Genomic DNA, 21589 nt, shown 5'->3' with positions numbered 1-21589 from the left:
GAGCTGTCACGCTATACTCAACTGCAAACCACTCCCACCAGACTCTGACGTGAACGCGCAGAAAACTTTATTGACAGATTTTGTGTGTTAATACAGTAATCGTCAGGTTTTTTTAATTAGGCCATTATTGTTATGGCAATATGAGCAGGTGTGTCTACAAGAGGTTAGTTTACACATTTAAAAACATGTATGTAGCCTATAAAAGCGATTAGACCAAACCCTTTGAGGACAATTTTATAGTTTTGGGGCAGCTATTATGAAAAACAACATTGCCATAGCTGTTAGTTTTTATCCACGCATAGACAGTTAAGTAGAAAGTAGGCTACAGAGTAGCATACTAATTCCAGGTTTTTTACAATCGTTTTGTAGTATTACTACTTAATCATTTCATACTTTACTTTAAGCTCTTCAAACAGCAGCATTTAGTTTTGACATCTTATTTTTTAATTTAACTTTTCAATTACATTGCATAGCAGATTGTATGTGTGGTATTCCTGGGAGTTTATTTACATGATAATTGTCTAAATGCTCTTGAAAGTATATCCATCTTATTTGTGTGTAATTAATGTTAATGTCCATTTGATTAACCAATGTTACTTAATGCCTTACTGTAATTTTAAAACGCCATCCCTTTCATTCCCAGTGAATACAATCGATTCAAACAGGCCTTCTTGACAATAGCCACGCCCGCAGACGGTTATCTTGTGGGTGGGTTGAACATCCTTCAAACCAATCCAACACCAACCCTCCTCAGACTGCCATTTTTCTGCATTTACTGTCACTGTAGCCATTTGAAAGCTAGAGGTCGCAGTTGCTTCACCTGAGGCACTGAATGAGTTAAACAGTGTCATGTGACGTCTAAGAGTAGTGTCTTTTTTCCTACAAAGAGTTTTTTCACGTTTATGCCACCCTTCAATTACCATTCCTTCTGTGTAAATTGTGATTTTATACACTTTTATTCAAATGTTAGACATTTGTGTCTTGCTAAACAACATGCAAATATTTAGCTGAGTTTTAAACCCATATTTATCTCTTATTACCTCCCAATTGTGCAAATTATTTCTTTATATAATTTTTGTTCTGTTCTGAGTCTGTTTCTTTCTTTCTCTATTGTTACCTTTTAGTGAAGAACTTAATGGTTGAGGCACTGGGGACCTATACTGTCGACAATGGAAGTGGGACAAGCTTTATGACTCAGCCAACACCTACGAGGTCAAAGCACATGACAGAGACACAACAGAGAGCTGTGTGCCTCTCTGTTGTGGTGTATGTTCATGCCTGCTATATTATATAAAGTAATGCATGATTGCACTTTAAATATAGAAACACCCCATGCCATCTTCATTGTATAATAACACTGCAGGCAGGTGTACAGCACCAATGTAGTACCAAAATGTTTTTATTGACATAACACTGTATTCCACTTAGACAATAGTGCATTGTGAGCTTTGGAATGAAAGGATGTGATACTAACACCAATTATGATATTTGTTACTGATGAGTGTCACAGCCTCAGGAGAGAAACTGACCTTAAACTGAAGAGTGGAGCAGTATACGCAGCAGTATCGACCGATGCTGGCTGCCAAAAAACAAACTTAAAGTCAGTCAGAGAGACAGTTTGTAAGTGCTGAGTTTGTCTATTTTTCCTTCACTTTTAATTTATGGACATTATTGCTTTTTTGGAGGGTGTAAACACTTTGCATGCAGTAAAGATGGTGATAGCACATAGGAAGTCCTCATGACATTTATGAATGAATGAATGAAGAAGCCGCAGTGTTTTAACCTCAAACAATGGATTATACTAAATCAACATTCCCACATGGAAGAGAATGCCTGATGCTTTTGAAAGTGGTCCGACTTGTTTCTAATACCACAGAACAAAGTGTTCAGTTATTCCTGCCAACTGAAACAGGCAGCTGCTGCACTGTCACTGAACTGTGGTCAACCTGCTGGGTACTAATGGTTTTCAAAATCTATATTGAGTCACAAAGACATCTTAAGTGGATACATAACATACATTTAGTGCGACCCCCCCCCCCCCCAAAAATTATACACTTTCACTGTATTTAACTACTTTGGTGCATATTATGAAACCACTCTGGCAGGCAGTTGCTGTTTACCCCATTTAGTCAGCTGATTCCTAATGAGGCGGTTCCCATGTATTATGTTTCTCTACTCTCCCATGGGGCCTGAGGGGCTGACAGGGAAGACAGGTCTCATAAAGTGATCCGCTTTAGAAACACTGATGGTTAATTTTGACTCAAGAAAAGAGTGTGGGAAAGTGGTGCACTTGACATACAATTCATTTGACTTTATTAAAACTGTACATTTTAGTTTGTTAGATGTTCTGTGATGACATATTTTGTTTAAACTCTGCTTATAGATTCGCACAAATCTTCTTAAGTGTGAAACTTAAACTATGAAATTATTTGGTGTGTCACATATTACAGCCAAAAAGTCATATGACATTGTCAGTATTACAAAATAACAGAACAACATTGATAAGAGTTATAGTGAATAGTTTTACTGTTTCCACCATGCCTCAATTTTACAAAGGTCACATTCTTCATTTGTGCTCATAAAAGTTCCAACTACGAAAAAACCTCACAGTGAGTTCATTCTATCATAAGCTTCAAAGTCAAGCATTAGAAAATGCCAAGCAAAACTACATTATTTTACCTTCCTCTCATCTGTGTATCTGCTTCTTTAATTTGTAATACGAGGTGCACATACACACCCCTACAAAACTCTCACACAAAGAATAGGGTGGTGACCTCCTTTTGCATTGTGTGCATTTCTGTCAAGCGGATGATCTTATCCTGGCTTCATCAGTAGCTTCTCTCATTACAACTCAGATCAAATCACGGTTCACCTTAAGTTGCAGGTAGCCTATAAAAAAGCAGAGTGACACAGCTGTCTCCAGCACTACATCTTCTTTCCGATACCTGAACGTTGGAGAAAAGCGAGAACTATGGTAAGATAGGAGTTGCTATTGATATGAGAAAATTATACATATTACTTGATAAAGTATGAGATAAGGAATATTATTTTAAAGAAATGTGGAAGGTAAACATTCTTATTTTTCTTGTAAATTAACAATGTCACTCACATCTCTTCAGCGTGAATGTATCTCCATCCATGTGGGCCAAGCTGGGGCTCAAATTGGCAATGCATGTTGGGAGCTGTATTGTCTGGAACATGGGATCCAGCCAGATGGGCAGAAGCCCACTGACAAGACAATTGGAGGAGGAGATGACTCCTTCAACACCTTCTTCAGTGAAACAGGGGCAGGGAAGCATGTTCCCAGAGCCATCTTTGTTGACCTGGAACCCACTGTAATCGGTCAGTGCCTGTTATATATGTCAAAAAGTGAACATGTATGCAGATGATAAATATGTCTATATTATCAAGTGTTCATGCATCATTGTTAAAGCATTTTGCAACCAGTCTGATAGTGACTTTATGATAATTTCTTAAATAAATCTGATGGTCTACATCGTTTTTTAATCTCCAGATGAGGTGCGTACAGGAACTTACCGTCAGTTGTTCCACCCTGAGCAGCTGATCACAGGAAAAGAAGACGCAGCCAACAACTACGCCCGTGGACACTACACTATCGGCAAGGAGATCATTGATCTGGTTTTGGACAGGACCCGTAAACTGGTGGGACAATCTGAGAGAACAGAACGTTAGTTTTCTGCTCCACTTATTGATTTGTGAATTGATTATTTCATTCTTGTTTCCTTAGGCGGATCAATGTACTGGGCTCCAGGGATTCCTCATCTTCCACTCCTTTGGTGGAGGCACAGGCTCAGGTTTCACCTCCCTGCTAATGGAGAGACTCTCTGTTGATTATGGTAAAAAATCAAAGCTTGAGTTTGCCATCTACCCAGCCCCCCAGGTCTCCACAGCAGTGGTGGAGCCTTACAATTCCATCCTGACCACCCACACCACCCTGGAGCACTCTGACTGTGCCTTTATGGTGGACAATGAAGCCATCTACGACATCTGCCGCAGAAACCTGGACATCGAGAGGCCCACTTACACCAACCTGAACAGGCTCATTGGCCAGATTGTGTCTTCAATCACAGCCTCGCTTCGCTTTGATGGAGCCCTGAATGTTGACCTGACGGAGTTCCAGACCAACTTGGTGCCCTACCCTCGTATCCACTTCCCTCTGGCCACCTACGCCCCGGTCATCTCTGCTGAGAAAGCCTACCATGAGCAGCTGTCTGTCGCTGACATCACCAACACCTGTTTTGAGCCAGCCAATCAGATGGTGAAGTGTGACCCTCGTCATGGTAAATACATGGCCTGCTGTCTGCTGTACCGTGGCGATGTGGTGCCCAAAGATGTCAACTCTGCTATTGCTGCCATCAAGACCAAAAGCACCATCCAGTTTGTGGACTGGTGTCCAACAGGCTTCAAGGTGGGCATCAACTATCAACCTCCAACGGTGGTTCCTGGAGGAGACCTGGCCAAGGTGCAGAGAGCTGTGTGCATGCTGAGCAACACCACGGCCATCGCTGAGGCCTGGGCCCGTCTTGACCACAAGTTTGACCTCATGTACGCCAAGAGAGCCTTTGTCCACTGGTATGTTGGGGAGGGAATGGAAGAGGGAGAGTTCTCAGAGGCCAGAGAAGATATGGCTGCCCTGGAGAAGGATTATGAAGAGGTGGGTTCTGACAACATCGGGGAGGATGATGAAGGAGAGGAATACTGACTTTGCTTAGTCAGTTATTGAAGCCAAAGTAAATGGATACATATTCCTGTTTTACCCTATTTTAAAATTGGGTATTTAGATTTTGTAGTAGCATTTGACCAAATCAAAATGTAAAAAAAAAATGACTTGAAACCTCTTAAGTATGTCTTGTAATGTCTAATGAGGAACTTAGACATCCTCCATATATATATAAACTGAAAGTAAATTGTGCTTACTGTGACACAAAACATAAAATCATTGTGTATGTACTCAAAGCACAAAACCTGTGTTAAAACTTATCTTGTCTGGGCCTTTACAGATCTTTTCTCTCTGCTGTATCAGACTAAGAACCTTAGACCAAATCCTCTCCTTTGTCCCCCTCCCCCCTCTGTACTGTCCCATGTGGAATGTAAGTTATGAAAGGGCTCCTATGTCAGTTTCTATATACCATTCAGCTGTGACTCTGTGAGAGCGGGAGTGAGGGAAAATAACAGACTAACTCCCTGACTGGTGTTGTTTGTGTAGCTCATGCTCAGACAGTGGCCTGCAGCAACAATAGGATCCCAGTTGGGCATGAATCATGGCTCTGTGATCAGAAGGGAGCTGCTGAAAAGTTGTATCAAGAATAAGCAGAAAAATTGCCGCAAGATTTCTTGAAAGTTGTGTTTGTTATGAAACTGTTCTAGTTCAATTTATAGTGTGTTAATTTCCAATGTTATGTTGCTCTGTTCATTGTGACTTCCTTGAACTTAAATCACGATTAACATTTATTAATGCCCTATATTTGCTTTGTCTACCACTAAAGCCTACATCTTGATGTAGAATAAAGAACTTCACAGACTTTTTTTCCATATCAATATTGTGTGATTATTCTTTCATGATGTAATACACAGGGTGGATTATGTGTGTTTCATGATGAGTGTGTGGGTGCAGACGAACGCATTAAAATAAGCACAATGATTCAGCCCACAGTCCTTGATAAGTCCTGTTAAATGTGTTAAGAAGTCTAAATACGAGAATATTTTGCATGCGCAACTAGTAAATGTAGCTTTCAGCTGTGTATGTAATTAAACTACCTCTGAATAGTGCCTCACTGCAAATGCTCAGTCACACAAACAGACACACGCACACATAAAAAAAAGGGAAAAGTGATTATAGAGAAAATGAAAGAGGGTTATTTTTGCAAACACAAGCTCCTAATCCCAAACTGAAAGACAAAGCTGATCAATGTAAGGGCGGATAACATTACAGACAGCATAAGGGACTTCCCTTTTTTCCTTTTTTTTTTAAACTGCTGCTCCCTCCCGCCAATGAGCAATGCAGCTGCTTGCTGTGGTTTTCTGCCTGCCCCCTCCACATCCTTGCCTATATAAACCCTGACTCTCCCTCTCCTCCGCACTTCTGCCTTGTATCTGAATCCTCAACGTCAGTCGAAGGAAAAGCAGACAAAATGGTGAGTAACTGCTCAACTGATGACGTAGCTTGGAAATGTCCCTCTCTCTCTTTCTTTCAGCCTCCCTTTGTCTCTGTTTCTTAGCAATTAAGAGATTAAACAGCCAGGCCTCTTTAATGCTCATGAGGCCTCTGCTTTAGAGATGAAGGATACTGATACAAAAGCAGCTTTATCCTATAGATGAGAGTGTTTTAAAGCTTAATTTATGTATGAAAACTTTGTAGGTCATGTCTGTTGAGAATTAAGGAAGAGGAATGCACTGGGATAGCTACATATGGCTACAAGAGTCCATAAGTCATTCCTCTTCTCTTGGACAATCTAGGTCAGATGACAGACACTTTCTGAGTGAGCCTGCTCCATTAGTTTTGACTTGTTTGATATGATACTACAGCTGCTCATAAAGCAGGAAACATGTGTTACTAAAGAAAAAATAAAGATTGAATCATGTTTGTTTAACATTTAGAGTTATCTAGACTAAGAAAGAGTGATCAGGGTAATCGTGGCAGTGGGGGATGGACAGAAAGAACAGAGAAAAGAGGAGTGGTCTGGCCTAGGCCATATGAGTAACTTGGCTGCCATTTTGCAGCTGTTAGGAGTTTTTGGTCCGAGAGAGAGAGGGAGAGAGGGGGAGAGGGAGAGACATCCCTGACTGTTACGCAGCACTATGCAGCTGGACAGGATAGAGGAGGAGAGAGACAGAAAGGGGGAGGAGATGAGGAAAGGGAGGAGATACAGGATGGAGAAGTGGGGGATGGCTTTCCCGTTAACCATGGCCTTCCTCTCCTCTTCCTATTGCCATGGTTTTATGTTCATCTGTTGGCATTTCCTGCCTACGTTTGCTGCAAATCTACCATGACAACCCATAGTGCAGACTCTGGACAACTAATAGCTGTCATTTAAACGCTGGCTTGCCCGCAAGGTATGCACTTAGAGCAGCTGAAAGCTTCAGCGTTCTGCTCTGGCACACAGTATTCTGCAGTCGATGTCTTTGCCAACTAAGCTACTTCCTTCCCAAACTTTATGCCAGTCATTCCAGAGATTGTTAGTAGACAGGAAGTTATAAGAAAGAAAATGGGCGCCAGATAATGAATGAAAAACATTCAGTTATCTATTCAATTCTCTGCCTTTTTATTTAAACAGAGACCACTAAACTGCTTCCTGCTTTCCTGATGTACAATGACGCACAAGACTGATATATAAGTTGACAGCCTCTATAACCACCCTCTCTCTTTTTTATACAGCGTGAGTGTATTTCTATGCATGTCGGCCAAGCCGGAGCCCAGATGGGCAATGCCTGCTGGGAGCTGTACTGTCTGGAGCATGGGATACAGCCAGACGGACAGATGCCCAGTGACAAGACTATTGGAGGAGGAGATGACTCTTTCAATACCTTCTTCAGTGAGACGGGGGCAGGAAAGCATGTTCCCAGAGCAATCTTTGTCGACCTGGAACCCACTGTTATTGGTCAGTAGTGTGTAAACAGAGTGTAAATTATCTTTCATCAAAATATAATTATTTTAAGTACAAATACATAACACCAAAATCCCAAACCCATGCACCAAGCTAACACTCGACATTACTTTTATTCTGTAATACACATGGTATACTGTATGTATGCTGAAGATACTCTATTCTATATCAGAATGTGAAATAATGTTATATATTAAACATTCATACCTGATGGACATTAACCCAACTTATTTTCCATCATTCTTTTAATAGATGAGGTGCGCACAGGAACCTACCGTCAGTTGTTCCACCCTGAACAGCTGATCACAGGAAAGGAAGATGCTGCCAACAACTACGCCCGTGGACACTACACTATTGGCAAGGAGATCATTGATCTGGTTCTGGACAGGACACGTAAACTGGTGAGAGCTTGGATGAGTTCGTTGAGGGACTTTTTACGTAATTTGATCATCACCTTGAATGTGATTTTCAATAATCAAAGCATTTTTTTTATTTCAGGCGGATCAGTGCACTGGGCTCCAGGGATTCCTCATCTTCCACTCCTTTGGTGGAGGCACAGGTTCTGGGTTCACCTCCCTGCTGATGGAGAGACTCTCTGTCGATTATGGAAAGAAATCAAAGCTTGAGTTTGCCGTCTACCCAGCTCCCCAGGTTTCCACAGCAGTGGTAGAGCCTTACAACTCCATCCTGACCACCCACACCACCCTGGAGCACTCTGACTGTGCCTTCATGGTGGACAATGAAGCCATCTACGACATCTGCCGCAGAAACCTGGACATCGAGAGGCCCACTTACACCAACCTGAACAGGCTTATTGGCCAGATTGTGTCTTCAATCACAGCCTCGCTTCGCTTTGATGGAGCCCTGAATGTTGACCTGACAGAGTTCCAGACCAACTTGGTGCCCTACCCTCGTATCCACTTCCCTCTGGCCACATACGCCCCGGTCATCTCCGCTGAGAAAGCCTACCATGAGCAGCTGTCTGTCGCTGACATTACCAATGCCTGTTTTGAGCCAGCCAATCAGATGGTGAAGTGTGACCCTCGTCATGGTAAATATATGGCCTGCTGTCTGCTGTACCGTGGCGATGTGGTGCCCAAAGATGTCAACTCTGCTATTGCTGCCATCAAGACCAAACGCACCATCCAGTTTGTGGACTGGTGTCCAACAGGCTTCAAGGTGGGCATCAACTATCAGCCTCCAACGGTGGTTCCTGGAGGAGACCTGGCCAAGGTGCAGAGGGCTGTGTGCATGCTGAGCAACACCACGGCCATCGCTGAGGCCTGGGCCCGTCTCGACCACAAGTTTGACCTCATGTACGCCAAGAGAGCCTTTGTCCACTGGTATGTTGGGGAGGGAATGGAAGAGGGAGAGTTCTCAGAGGCCAGAGAAGATATGGCTGCCCTGGAGAAGGATTATGAAGAGGTTGGCACTGACAGCATGGGAGAGGAGGATGAAGAAGGAGAGGAGTATTAAAGAGCCAAAAATCACCTTGGCTTTGCCATCACACATTCCAAAAGTTATCATGAACGTAACACATTCCCAGCAACATTCTGATAACCTGTGGTGGTGACATGACAGTATTAAATAAAAAGTTCCCAAAAACCTTTTAAATGAAATTGTGATCATTATTGAACCTTTCCAGCATAGCTTGGCAGTCCATAAAGCAAATATTCTGAATAGCTAAAACAAAAATAGCCACACCCCTTGCTAGCAAGAAAAAAAAAAAAAAAGATTAGCCTTTAATGCTGAGTCATTGGGAATGACCTCAGACTATTGAGCTTTGGATTCAATTTTAGTATTACATTATATATAAACATTGGTAAGATATAATTAGCACAGTCTTCAGAATTAAAAGGATTACTATACACAAAATGTCAGAAGTATTGCCAAAAGAAATATTTCCATCAAAGGAAAGCTATAGATTTAGCTATATATAGGAAATATATTTCCAGCACTGTTTTTTAACAGAATATTAGATTGTTCATTCATTTCGCCGGAAATTCCAGTTTCCCTGCCTTTGCCAATTTCCTGCCTTTTTTGTTCTTGTTGATGATCAGACACACACTATACACTGGTCTGGGCTGGCCTTTTCCCTGCATTTGCTTCCCTTAACCACCAGATGGGAGCAATGTGACCAACTAATATTTATGAGTTGGTAAAGTCCTAAAGCATGACCAGTCCAAATAACTATGTCATTACACATCAGCAACAGGCCTACTTTCCGGTGAGTTACACTTGTCTACAAATGTTACTGAGTTATCAATCAACAAGGAATTCAAACATGCATAATTGTCTTCGATAGCTATAACTACAGTATTAAGCTCATCTATATGGAAACACATAGGTCTATCTGTTGCTATAGTCAGTTGTGGACCAAGTATTAAGCTCCTTTGCAAAACTATTAACAGTAAAATGTAGCCTTGATACTTTATGCTTCAAGTGTACTCCTAGAAAAGCATTATGAAAGGTGTGTAAATTATTTTATGTTTATTGTAATTTTTAATAATAAATATGTTAGAAGTTATTTTAAGGTTTAAGCTGACAGACGTTGACCTTGACTAAAACCCTTGGATTCTTCAATAATTAACCTTACAATCAAGCAATCAATCAATTCGTGGTTATATAGCGTCAAATCACAATACTTTATAAGAAGAGCAGGATCGTATTCTTTTTTATGTAGGCAATTATTAAGAGAAACCCAACATGGTGTTTGTGAATACTATAAAAAAATGTTGAGGATTTTAAATAGTAGTCAAATAGTGGAGTAATAGTTTAAATCACACTTAAATACCTTAAGTGAGGTACAAGAACCCAAAAAATAAACTTTAGTTGTGTCCTTAAGCTTATGGACTAGCCAACATCTCACCACTGCATTTGTAAGCATGTATCTACAGTCGTTGGATAGCACAGTCACTTTTGACAGAAAATGAATGTCTTTTATGTTTAACCTGAATGGTTGACCAACGCAGGTGTCAACCAGAAGTTGTTATTTTGGTTCAACCACATTATCACAGAGCAACAGGCTGGTGTTGAGGCAGGGCTGGTCTGATGACGCTGCGACTGGCATGTTCTAGAGACGCTCTATTTTTTTCTCTGAGTTTACAGTGACGTAGCGCGTGCAGCTTAGCCAAGCACACAAGCCAAACAGGACTAACAGTCTGCTTGTTTTCCTCGGCGGGGTCCGTACAGTGGACCGTATAACGGTACGCGGACATATTGTGCTGTTTGAGAATATTTGTCTCGGGGCGGTGGAGAGGAAGGCTGAAGGGAGGAGGCTGTCTCTGCGGCTGTCACGAAGAGAGGAGGGGGCACATTCCAGAGGCACCGCTATTTGAACTAATTCATTGTTGCTCCAAACCAGTGGACACACGGCTACACTGTTCACTATTTAGCCCGAAAGACGCCCACGGTAGGTACACAGCGTTGGCTTGTCGAGACAAGTTGTGGCTACCCACCGCCTATAGCCACCGTATAGCTACTGCAGTTGACTATAAATGCTCAACTTTACCGCAATAGGCAATATGTTGTCAACAAATACTGTATTTGGTAGGCCTATGTAAACGTGAGGTAGGCCTTCTTGAATATAGACAACACCGGTGCCTGCAAACTGTGCATCTGCCTGTGTATGTAAGTTTGCGTAGGCCTACTGTCAGCAGCAGTTGTCAGATGCCGTGACTCTAGAAATAACATAGTAATAATACTTGTGTGAGCGCATGGCTGTTCCCGAGAGGCCATAGAAAGTTAAGTTGAGTTATTTTGCTCCAGTTTGGAAGTCCCCTTCATCCCTGGAGCTGTTGTAGTCCTTTAATGAGATCAGCATGATGGTTACCATGCTGACTTCAGACTGGTGCTATAATGGAGTGAATGACTGTACTTGAGGTGTTATCATATCAGGGGCACACCTGTATTTAAAAAGTATTTTATTTTATTTTTTTAGAAATAAAGTTAACAAGATTTTACCATAAATAGGGGATGACTTTAAGTGCAATGTAGCCTCTGCAATGCTTTAAAGGTTCTAGAGTATAACTGCTACACCATAAGTAATTAATTTGTGATTTAATTAAATGAATTGAACATTAAAAGCATAGATACAGCCCCAACACATGTGGGTCTCTTCTTGTAGTTTGAATACAGTTACATAATGGAGTCAAATTTATGAGCCTTTTGATGCATGTATCTCACATCACGTGCTGGTCTTTAGATGGATGAAAATGAAAAGAGTGCTAACAATATGGACTGTTTTTATTCCATACATACTAATTATTTTTACCTGTTGACCTAACATGTGAAATTCAGATAAGATAACAGTTCGTATTTTAGACTAATTCAATATGGCAGTCAACAACTCATTAGCCATGATGACTCATTCCTGAAACTCATTTAGCAGTGAGGGAGTTTCTCTTTCAAGCAAATCACATGTTGGCTAAACATAATATCACTAAAATGAAAGTATGCTTTAATTATTTCTTAGTCTTACATCAGATCAGATATATCAGGACTAGTTTAGTTTACTCATTATTTCCTCTTGTCTCTTGGTCTTGATTCATTTAAAGTAAAAATAACTTAAATAAAGTGACTTCTTCGGCAAATGGTATTTGATTTTTTTGTTTTTGTTTGAGCGCTTGAGTGTTTCACCTGGCAAAATATCAGTTAACACCCACCAGCACTTGTTTTCAATAACTCTTAAATAAGAAATTAGAGATTTGCGCTCTGCTTTGGATAAAGCATGATAGCATGGTAGTTATATGATGTGGTTAAAGAACATGGTATCAATAGTAGGTGTAAGGAGTTTTCTTTACCTAACAGATTCAGCAAAACTAACGGGTTAGATGGAAGATTTCATCATAAACACATTAGTATTAGTGATCCATGAGTTTATAGATCCTTGGATTCCAAAAGAGATAATGACACATTTCCATAGTCTGTACTTGTCGACACTTAAGTGTACAGAATGACAAACAACTGTTCTGTTACATTAGACATTGCCTTTTTTGGCCGTTTCCCAGACAGCCCCTGGCGTATATGACCACTTGACTGCAGTTAAATTAGTAATGAGCCTGTTTTTCTCTTTATTTTGACCTTTTTTGGATGTCAGGAAATACCAAAGATAAGGGTTCAAACTTTTTTTTTTTCAGACATTAATATGATGAATGCAGAGCGTGTGTGTACAATCAGGGCTGAGAATCGTCTCTTTTCAAAGCAAAACTATTTTACTTTCAGGGCTGGTGTGAAGAGTGACAGGAAGCAACATGGTGGATTACTATAATGTCTTGGGAGTGTCCAAAACTGCCTCTCAGGACGACATCAAGAAGGCGTGAGTACTCTTTTTTACTTTGATTGATAAACAACAAAGCAATTTGAACATGAACATATATTTAAAGTGTGACTTCCTATTTACAACAAGAGGTTATGTGAGCACTGGAAAACTTAAGGGTGCTTGAAAATGGGCAGTTTGTGCAACAACCCAAACTTGAAACCTTCACCCCTAACAAAACAATCATGGTGACACAAACCTACCTAACAAGTGGTATTCATGAATAAACCCCCAGTTTAGCACTGCCTATGCTGTAACGACCTCTTTATTTTAAGCACAGAGTGCTAATTAACACCTGTAACACTGCAAAGCACAGTGTTGTCCTCGTTCTGTCAGAGTCTAGTGGAGTTAAACTTTAACATTCAAGCTAAATAATACTACTGTGCAACAACAAAGACAAAGACTGCTACTTACCAAACAACACAACAAGGAAACAAAGAACACACAGGCGTTCTTGAACCTGTGGGCGAACCAAACACTTCTTGTGCAGTGTGCTGAGAGTGAGATGAGAAGGAGCCTTTTAAAGCCATTGCCAGGTGCTATAATCACACAGGAGCAGTTGATTGGACTGTAGGTGCTTAAAACCTGGGTGAAAGGGACACACATACACGTTGATGTAAGACAGAAATATCCCACAAGTCCATACATGCAAAAAAAAAACGTCGTAATTTGCAACCACTTGCAAACCACTTGCATCACTACCATGGTGAGTGTCTGTTTCTGTCCCTGTGGACACACAGGAAGTGCCCCAAAAGTTGGGGGTGACAGTTTTGTGTCTCTATTTGGTGCCAATTACAGATTGTTCGGCGTTGGCGTGGTGCTGAGACTCAAGGCTGTGGGGTCCCGGGCCCCCGCAGATCCAAATTTACCCATCAAACACTCCCATCCACATTCCGACCACTTAGGAATGTTACACTGCTCCTTAATAACACTGCTCAATAATAATTGGGGTCGCCTCTATTAGATTAAAATCTGGAAGTGAGGTGTTGAGAACCACTGGTATGAAAAATACAGCCTCTTCAAAAATGAGGAAGTTGACTCATTTTCCTAAAGCTCTTCACCTTGCATTGTTTTGTTGTTGGTGAAGAGACAAAAATATTACATTAAATTGCATGTCTTTATCAATCCATATATTTACTTGTGTGTGTGTGTCGATGTTTGTGTTTGTGTTTAGGTACCGGAAACTAGCGCTGAAATGGCATCCAGACAAAAATCCAGACAATAAGGATGAAGCAGAGAAAAAGTTTAAAGAACTGGCTGAGGCCTATGAAGTTCTGTCTGACAGTAAGTGCGGACAGTGCATCATAGATTTGTTTATATTAGTGTGTGTGTCTGTGAAGTGGTTAGAACTTAATCGAGAGCATGTTTCATAGTATAAGAAAAGAGAGGGACATGTTTTGGTGTTTGGATATGCTTTTATTTAATCCTGAACCTGTGCTCTGTTCTTCTGTTATAGAGAGTAAGCGTGATGAATATGACAGATTTGGAAATGACAGAATGCGACAAACAGGTAAATTATTGATCCTTAAAACGACCAATTACTCGCACTTCCTTGCAACATCTTAATCACTCAGTGTTTGCCTTTCTGCACCCTTATCCATCCACAATCGGTGAAAGGTGTCCATAGTGTATATATTTATTATTAATATTAGTATTGCATTGTATTGTCTTTTTGTCTTGCCTTTTTTATCCATCACTTGTTTTACCCTGTCCTTTACTTGGAGCTGTTGTTACAAGTGAATTTCCCCTAATGGGGGATCAATAAAGTCTATCTTAAATGTTATTCTTCATCTTATTTGCTCCCTTTTTTCCCTCCTTCTCCCGACCACAATTTCCAGGTTCCTCCACCTCAGACTTTTCATCAGATTTCCCAGGATTCAACTTCACATTCCGCAACCCAGACGATGTGTTCAAAGATTTTTTTGCTGGCCAGGACCCCTTTGCTAACTTCTTTGGTAAGTCTTACACAACATACATCCAAGGTCATGTAAGGATTTTTTTCCCACCTTTAAATACTTAAAATTGTTGACTATGTATTGACACAAGGGGGTATATGGAGGAAAATATTCTACAATCAGAGTAATTACCTTTTGTCAGTCAAAATAAGCTCTCCAAACTAAAGACTGACTGCTTTGTTACGTAGCTTAGTGAATGTCTTTTGTAACAGAACAACAATTATGCGTGCCTTACTTCTTTTTGTCTAATACAGATGACTTTTCATCCTTCGGAGGCTCGTCCTCTCGCCTCGGCCCCGGGCGGTTCTTCTCTTTTCCTTCGGCTGGAGGTGAACAATTATATTCTTGCTGAGGAAAGTTTCATGGAAAAAACAAACAGTATCCTGCTGGAAGTATTCTAATTAGACATGGGTTTTAGATATCGTGGGCCTGATGTTAAAAGCACTGCTGTCGGACAACATGGTAATTTACACAAAATCTGCACAGTAGCAGCTAAAAGCTAAAAGAGTATATTTCAGTGCAGTAAGATGGAACTTGTACTTTTATTTGTCACTTCATGTAATAATAGGAGGGGTAGATACTGTTTGCTCCACGGACTGTTAAACATTTTCTTTTAATGTTTGTTTGTTATTTTTTCATTTGTCATTGGTAATAGTATTATCTTTTCACAGACTGAGGTTCACTCATAAGACATTGAAATTAACCAGTCTCCTTTGTCCTACTTTCCTTCCCTAATCATCGTTCCTTCTTCAGTTGATTTTACCTCCTTCTCCTCCTCCATGGGGGGTATGGACGGGATGGACAACATGGGCGGAGGGATGGGCAACTTTAAATCAGTTTCTACTTCCACCCGCATTGTAAATGGAAAACGCACCACCACAAAGAAGTATGTGATGCTGTTTTTAGAAAAGATACCCAACCTGGGAAATGTAGTTTTTTCAAATGTTATTTGACTATTTATTGAAAATGTTGTCCTATTAAAGGCAAACTTTCTATCCCAACTTGGACACACAGGAATAGAGCATTGCACAAACTGCTGTTTTCAGGAAGGAAGGGAGTATTAGAATATGAAACTATGTTAAAACCTGTCACTGTTATACTGTTGTATAGTCCAACATGGCTTTGCAACATGGTTGTAGTTTTTTTTTGTCTTGCTGTGATGGCAATTTTTCTTTCTTCTTTTGAAAAAAATATATTTTATCATTATATTTTATTTATTCTCTATACAACTATAAGTCATAACAAGAACAACAAAAAACAAAACAAAGTATAACTGTGAAATAATAAAGAAGATGACGGTTAGATAGAAAATAGAAAAAGAATATATATATAATACAAGAAAAATTAGAAATAATAATAATAATAATTGCATGTAGGTCTAGTCATTCATATAGATATAGGCCTATATATAAGTGCATATATTCACTTTCAATTTGTTAATTTATAACAAAGAGCAACATTTTCATTTGGACATAGAAGTGGGTTAATTATGTCATATTTGTATTCTTCACTATTTGTTTCTGAACTAAATCCAATATCTTAGCAACATAATTAAGTATCCTTATACGTAAATACATATCCTTCCATGCATGCCTATATAATCAAGTTTGATTTAAACGTACACATATAGAATACAGGAGGTTTCTAGCCCTGAAGCACACAGGCAATTTTTCTTAAGCCTAAATCTACAACAGTACAAACTGGATATTGATTGATTTGCAGCATTTTGTTTCTCATTTTCTTTTACAGCCCTCCACTGTCACAGGGCTAAAAGTGTAGTTCTTATACAGGCCGGAAATTACTAGAACAAGTCTGCTTATATGTAGGACAAGAAAAATGTAATAGACCAAAACACTATCTTTTATCTGTGTCTGTGTCTTCCCTACAGGATAAAGGAGAAGGGGCAGGAAAGAGTAGAGATTGAGGAGGATGGGGTGTTGAAGAGTGTCCTTATTAATGGTAAGACCACACATTCTACCTTCCAATGATGTGATTGAGAAATTTGAGGACAAATGTTTCATGTAATATTTTCTATCCTTTCATTTTATTCAAACTAATTTTGTCAAACTAGTTCAACAGCAAAGGTCCACAGTTAATTAAAAAAATCAAATGCAAAATATAAGTAATGTATCGAACAAACACAGGAGCTCACAGGAGCTAAAGGTTATACAAACTTATGTTGTTGTGTGTGTGTGTGTGTGTGTGTGTGTGTGTGTGTGTGTGTGTGTGTGTGTGTCTTTCCCAGGTGTGGAGGATGAAATGGCCCTAGCACTGGAGCTAAGCCGACGAGAGGGACAGCCCGGTAACTCGCCTCAGAAGCCAAAAATCCCAAACAGGTCGCCTGCCGACTCAAACCCTGGATCAACACATCGCTCATTTAGCTCCGCCCCCTTCTACAACTACGGGGTTGAGACAGGCAGCGATGATGACGAGGATGACGAAGACCTGCAGATGGCCTTGGCATGCAGCCTGTCAGAAATGGAAGCCGAGCAGAGAGCAGCTGTTACCGACATCATAACAGGTGCTGTGCGTGCGGGCAAAGCTAAGGCTGACAAAGATGGTGGCCATCAGTCACGTGTGTTTGTTAAGAACACGACTATTAATGTGAACGGCGAACAGATTTCAGTTTCAGAGGAGAAGGGTGAGGAGGGGCAGTTTAAAATGGGTTCAGGGCCCGGAGGTGCGTGGGGAAAAGAGGGGAAGGGGACCAGGGAAGCAGACTCCTCTACTGAGTCTCCCACAACCACCAGCACTACACCTGTAAGCCAAAGCAGCGAGCAGGAGTCTGAGCGTGCCACGAAAACTAGTGAGGAGGGTGTGAAAAAGAAAAAGAAGTGCGGGTGTATTGTGTGCTAATTTGGTGTGTGTGTGTGTATTTGAGATGCCTTATTCTTTATACTTACCTCAGTGTTGTGCCTACAGCCAGACTCTAACGTAATGTGATTTACAGACTTAATTTGAGGCAGTGCCCTAACCTTCTCAAGGCTTTATGCAGTCTTAAGGCCTCTGTATGACACAATGAGTCATCTTTGACAGGGTTTGTAGTGTTTTGCCTTGTTTCTTTGATCAATTGCCAACCCAGATGTATCCATGTAATTTGCCAATCAAACAATCAATCAGTTTTATTCATGTCGTGCCAAATCATAACAAAAGTTATCTCATGACACTTAACACAAAAAGCAGCTAAACGTTTTAATCATTTGGTTTTTCAAAGCAATAGACATGATTGTTTCTGAATGTATGTAAATTTGCCAAATATAAACATAGATAAAGGGGGGGCGGGGGGTGGTTAAGAGGGATTTCGATGTGGGAAAGTTGCGTGCATGCATGCTTTTTGTTTAGGTCAGCTGAGACCTTGCCATAGAAATTTCTCATCACAACTCTCTAGCAGAGGGATGGTAGGAGAACTGCGTCACACTCAGCCCAGAAAAAAACAATACATTTAAATCTAGAAGAAGAAAGCGACTGAACTTTCTCTGATTATTTTCATCATGAATAAAAACTAGTTGATCAATAATAAACTTTGTTTACTGGTTAACTAATACTCATATCAGGAATGCTCATAGCAAAAAGTAAGTGAAGCACAAACAAAGACACTTTGCAAAAACAAATGCCTTATAAATAATCCAGTCTTTATTGTTCAAACCAGTAGCCTAGTTTTATCGCTGTTGCAAAGTTGTAGTAGTAAGAAACGTATGTATCATGAAATGCAAATACATGTCCTGGCCTTTACGCACTTTTCCTAAAATATCATTTCCATATTTGGTCAGACTGTAGATGATAGATAATCATAATACAAATCTTTTTTAAATTGATATGATTTCAGAATGTTCTTCAAGCAAAGCAAATGTATTTTAATCAAGGACCTAACCCAGCCCATCTTCCATTCATTAGAAGAAAATGGCAAAGCTGTACTTAGTCGGGTGTTCTGAGAAGCGGAGATACTGTAGCTGCATTTTTCTTCCATCAACACCTGTTCATTAAATGGCCCTTGGCAAAATACTGTACTGACTTGCGCCAGTTAATCTGCTTAGTTTTTAAAAGTGACTCCATGTCAGCTCCACCTGCACTGATTTGTTCAAGAATGTTGCCTAAAATAACATTACATTCATAGTTTTATTAAAGTATCTAAATGCCTCAAATGAAGCGTATATCTTTAGAGTTTAGAATTAATCTTAAGTTTTTGTCTTACTTTAAAATATTGATTTATTTTTTAGCTGCTGGGTGTTTTGTCTTTTTGAAACAACAATATACATGTTTCATGATATGTGAGTTACCATGTTGCTGTTAATGGAGCCTGAATGCAATTGCTAAAGAAAACAAAATTTAGAATTCAGTCTAATTTTCAGGCAAACCCATTATATGATTAGAAAACATGAAGACACTAACCTTGATTTATACACACATTCATAGTGCTGTACTGATAACTGTTTTAGATGTGATTGCTGCTTTATCTGTGAACTAAGGGCAGAATAACAGAAACTGTTGGTGCCAAGCACAAAAGTGTTGAAAATATTTTCTTGTACCAGTAATATTCATTAAATCATTCTTTGGCCATTTTGCCTTTATGAGAAAGGACAGCTGAGGAGAGACAGGAAATATGTGGGGAGAAGAGAGTGACATGCAGCAAAGGGCTGAGGGCGAGAGTCAAACCTGCGCCCGATGCACAGAGGACTTTAGCCTCTGTTTGTGGGACGCCTGCTTTTTCCACTGAGCTCCCCCATTAAATCATACTGCTGTTTATAGATACGCCCTGTCTTGTTAAGTAACTTAACACAGGCAGTGTCCCTTTCATGTTTAACTTTTTTACACTGCTCAAAGAGCACAATACGTTTATTTTGTATTTTCCATGAGTGCCTCATTGATTTGACATTGAATGTGCTTTGCATTGACTTTAAACAAAACTATCGTCCCTTGATAAAAGTTAAGCACAGCTGAGAGACTTTAAACACTAGTTTAAACAAAAATATTTTTAACCCTTTTGACTCCTCTCTGAACTGTTTCTGTGATTTGAGAGGGAATAAGAGCAAAACGAAAGTGATGGTTTCTCTTATAAATATATATCAGCCTGTAATATTTGTATTATATTGAGCTGCCATGTGTTGTTTTTCAGATTGTCAAAAGGGAAATGACAAATAAAGATTGAGACAAAGAGCGGTTGGGATATTGGCTTTTTTTCTAAATATGGCGGTTATAAATATGTAATTTTGTGCAGTATGCACTGACTACGTCACACTAATATTATCATTACTACTACAACTTACAGTGACCCAGTTGTAATAATAAAAAGAGAAATTAAATGAACTGCCTGCCCTTTCATTCCACAGTTTGCTTTCAAACATCTACGTACATCTCTTATGGTTTTCACTTTGCTCATCAGCTAACAAAGTGCTGGTATCACCCTGAAATGCTTACATAAAACTTTATTTTTTTAATTCATAATGTGACGAACACATATTACTTTAACAATAATAGGCACCTAAGTTGAAGATGAATCTTGAGGTTATAATGTCATCTTACATTTCCTGCTTCCTGTTTCAGAATCAGACTTCGAGGCCTTCACAAGCTAACCTGCTTGGCTCATGCTGCTCTGTGCCCTAGACCTACCATGAGGTAAAGAAAGAGTGTGAACCTGAAGCACCCTGAAAGTTGTTTAGGCATGTCCTCTCCCTTGTAGCCCCTTTTAGATGAGACTGGAGGAGGTACCACGTTTTTTAGAAGTCTTATTGATAACAAGTGATGCCTACAGTACTGTAAGTGTAACATGTCCTTGTACATCTATTCTTACAGGTCAAAGGTCAATTCCCCATGATGCACTTGTCTCTCTCTGCCCACCATGGCTCCTACTGACTGACTGACTGACACTTTAAAAAAAGGAAAATAGTTTCAAATGTATATTATATATATGTTAGTGTGTGAGAATGTGTATGTTGGAACGAAAGACTGGAAAGTTTGTATTTTAGAACCAGGAACTGTTCTCATCATCTGTGCTTTAACTTACAATGTTTAATTTGAATGTTGCTCGCAAGTGGAAAAAGATGAATAAGGCAAATTGAAAAATGCTTCAAAATATATCGAGCAGAGAAATAAAGCATTTCCTGCTGACTACTTTGTGTTAGTTGGTGGTGGTTCATCTGTGCAACAGGAAGAGTTACAACCAAACAATTGGAGATAAAGATGCCTAGAACTAACCTGAGGTTTAAAGAAATAACAATAACGTTATTATGGATTATACAGCAGTTAATTCCACGCAAGTAATCTGAGGGCCGGATTCACAAAGAGTTATTAGGGAAAAAAATCTTAAGTGCAATTTTCTGCGTAACTTTAGTATTAAGAAAAAAGTTAAGAAACATTTATATTCCTGAAAAAAGTTCTTATGTTTTTTCCCCCTAACTTTCTTCTTATGTTTCTTTATAAGAAAAAACTTGAGAATACATTCGATTCTTGAAAGTAAAAGTTCTTAAATTTCTTCTCAAGTTTCTTCACAACTGACCCTAGTTGACCCTACAAATGACCCTACATATGTCTTAAAATTGTGACAGTGAAAAGGTATGCACTCTACATTCATTCATTTAAACATATTTTAGACAATCAATTCACTGAATTTCAGTTTTACTAGGTTTACTTAGCAATAAAGCAAACAATAGCAAACACAACACTTAGCAAACAACAGCTTGAATTTAGTTAAATAT

General features: G+C 39.6%; 3 protein-coding genes across 3 annotated transcripts; all 3 read left to right on the top strand.

Moving 5' to 3' along the window:
• Positions 1-2918: 2918 nt before the first annotated feature.
• Positions 2919-4809, top strand: LOC138592155 (tubulin alpha chain-like). Its single transcript, XM_069662823.1, has 4 exons — positions 2919-2974; positions 3120-3342; positions 3515-3663; positions 3749-4809. Exons 1-4 carry the CDS (start codon positions 2972-2974, stop codon positions 4721-4723), a joined length of 1350 nt encoding a protein of 449 aa, XP_069518924.1. The 5' UTR covers positions 2919-2971; the 3' UTR covers positions 4724-4809.
• A 1306-nt stretch (positions 4810-6115) lies between these two features.
• LOC138592062 (tubulin alpha chain) lies at positions 6116-9244 on the top strand. The gene is made up of 4 exons (XM_069662669.1): positions 6116-6155; positions 7397-7619; positions 7878-8026; positions 8124-9244. Exons 1-4 carry the CDS (start codon positions 6153-6155, stop codon positions 9099-9101), a joined length of 1353 nt encoding a protein of 450 aa, XP_069518770.1. The 5' UTR covers positions 6116-6152; the 3' UTR covers positions 9102-9244.
• Positions 9245-10754: 1510 nt separating this feature from the next.
• Positions 10755-21161, top strand: dnajb2 (DnaJ heat shock protein family (Hsp40) member B2). The gene is made up of 11 exons (XM_069663778.1): positions 10755-11037; positions 12849-12942; positions 14117-14226; positions 14399-14452; positions 14781-14897; positions 15152-15226; positions 15651-15783; positions 16786-16856; positions 17143-17418; positions 20439-20510; positions 20688-21161. The coding sequence occupies exons 2-10, from the start codon at positions 12878-12880 to the stop codon at positions 20465-20467; spliced, it is 930 nt and encodes a 309-aa protein (XP_069519879.1). The 5' UTR covers positions 10755-11037; positions 12849-12877; the 3' UTR covers positions 20468-20510; positions 20688-21161.
• The last annotated feature ends 428 nt before the right edge of the window (positions 21162-21589 follow it).

This window comes from Semicossyphus pulcher, unplaced genomic scaffold (assembly GCF_022749685.1).
Source record: "Semicossyphus pulcher isolate SPU_LCO1_2020_fin unplaced genomic scaffold, fSemPul1.0.p SCAF_15, whole genome shotgun sequence".
Taxonomy (NCBI): Eukaryota; Metazoa; Chordata; class Actinopteri; order Labriformes; family Labridae; genus Semicossyphus; species Semicossyphus pulcher.
The sequence above is the reverse complement of the archived record's forward strand: the minus strand, read 5'-3'. Positions and strand labels throughout refer to the sequence as shown.

Coding starts and splice junctions, on each gene's coding strand:
- LOC138592062 (XM_069662669.1), top strand. Junction 7,620..7,877: donor CCTGGAACCCACTGTTATTG/GTCAGTAGTGTG, acceptor TTCTTTTAATAG/ATGAGGTGCGCACAGGAACC. Junction 8,027..8,123: donor TGGACAGGACACGTAAACTG/GTGAGAGCTTGG, acceptor TTTTTATTTCAG/GCGGATCAGTGCACTGGGCT.
- dnajb2 (XM_069663778.1), top strand. CDS start 12,878: ATGGTGGATTACTATAATGTCTTGGGAGTGTCCAAAACTGCCTCTCAG. Junction 14,227..14,398: donor CTATGAAGTTCTGTCTGACA/GTAAGTGCGGAC, acceptor CTTCTGTTATAG/AGAGTAAGCGTGATGAATAT. Junction 14,453..14,780: donor TGACAGAATGCGACAAACAG/GTAAATTATTGA, acceptor CACAATTTCCAG/GTTCCTCCACCTCAGACTTT.
- LOC138592155 (XM_069662823.1), top strand. Junction 3,343..3,514: donor CCTGGAACCCACTGTAATCG/GTCAGTGCCTGT, acceptor TTTAATCTCCAG/ATGAGGTGCGTACAGGAACT. Junction 3,664..3,748: donor TGGACAGGACCCGTAAACTG/GTGGGACAATCT, acceptor TTGTTTCCTTAG/GCGGATCAATGTACTGGGCT.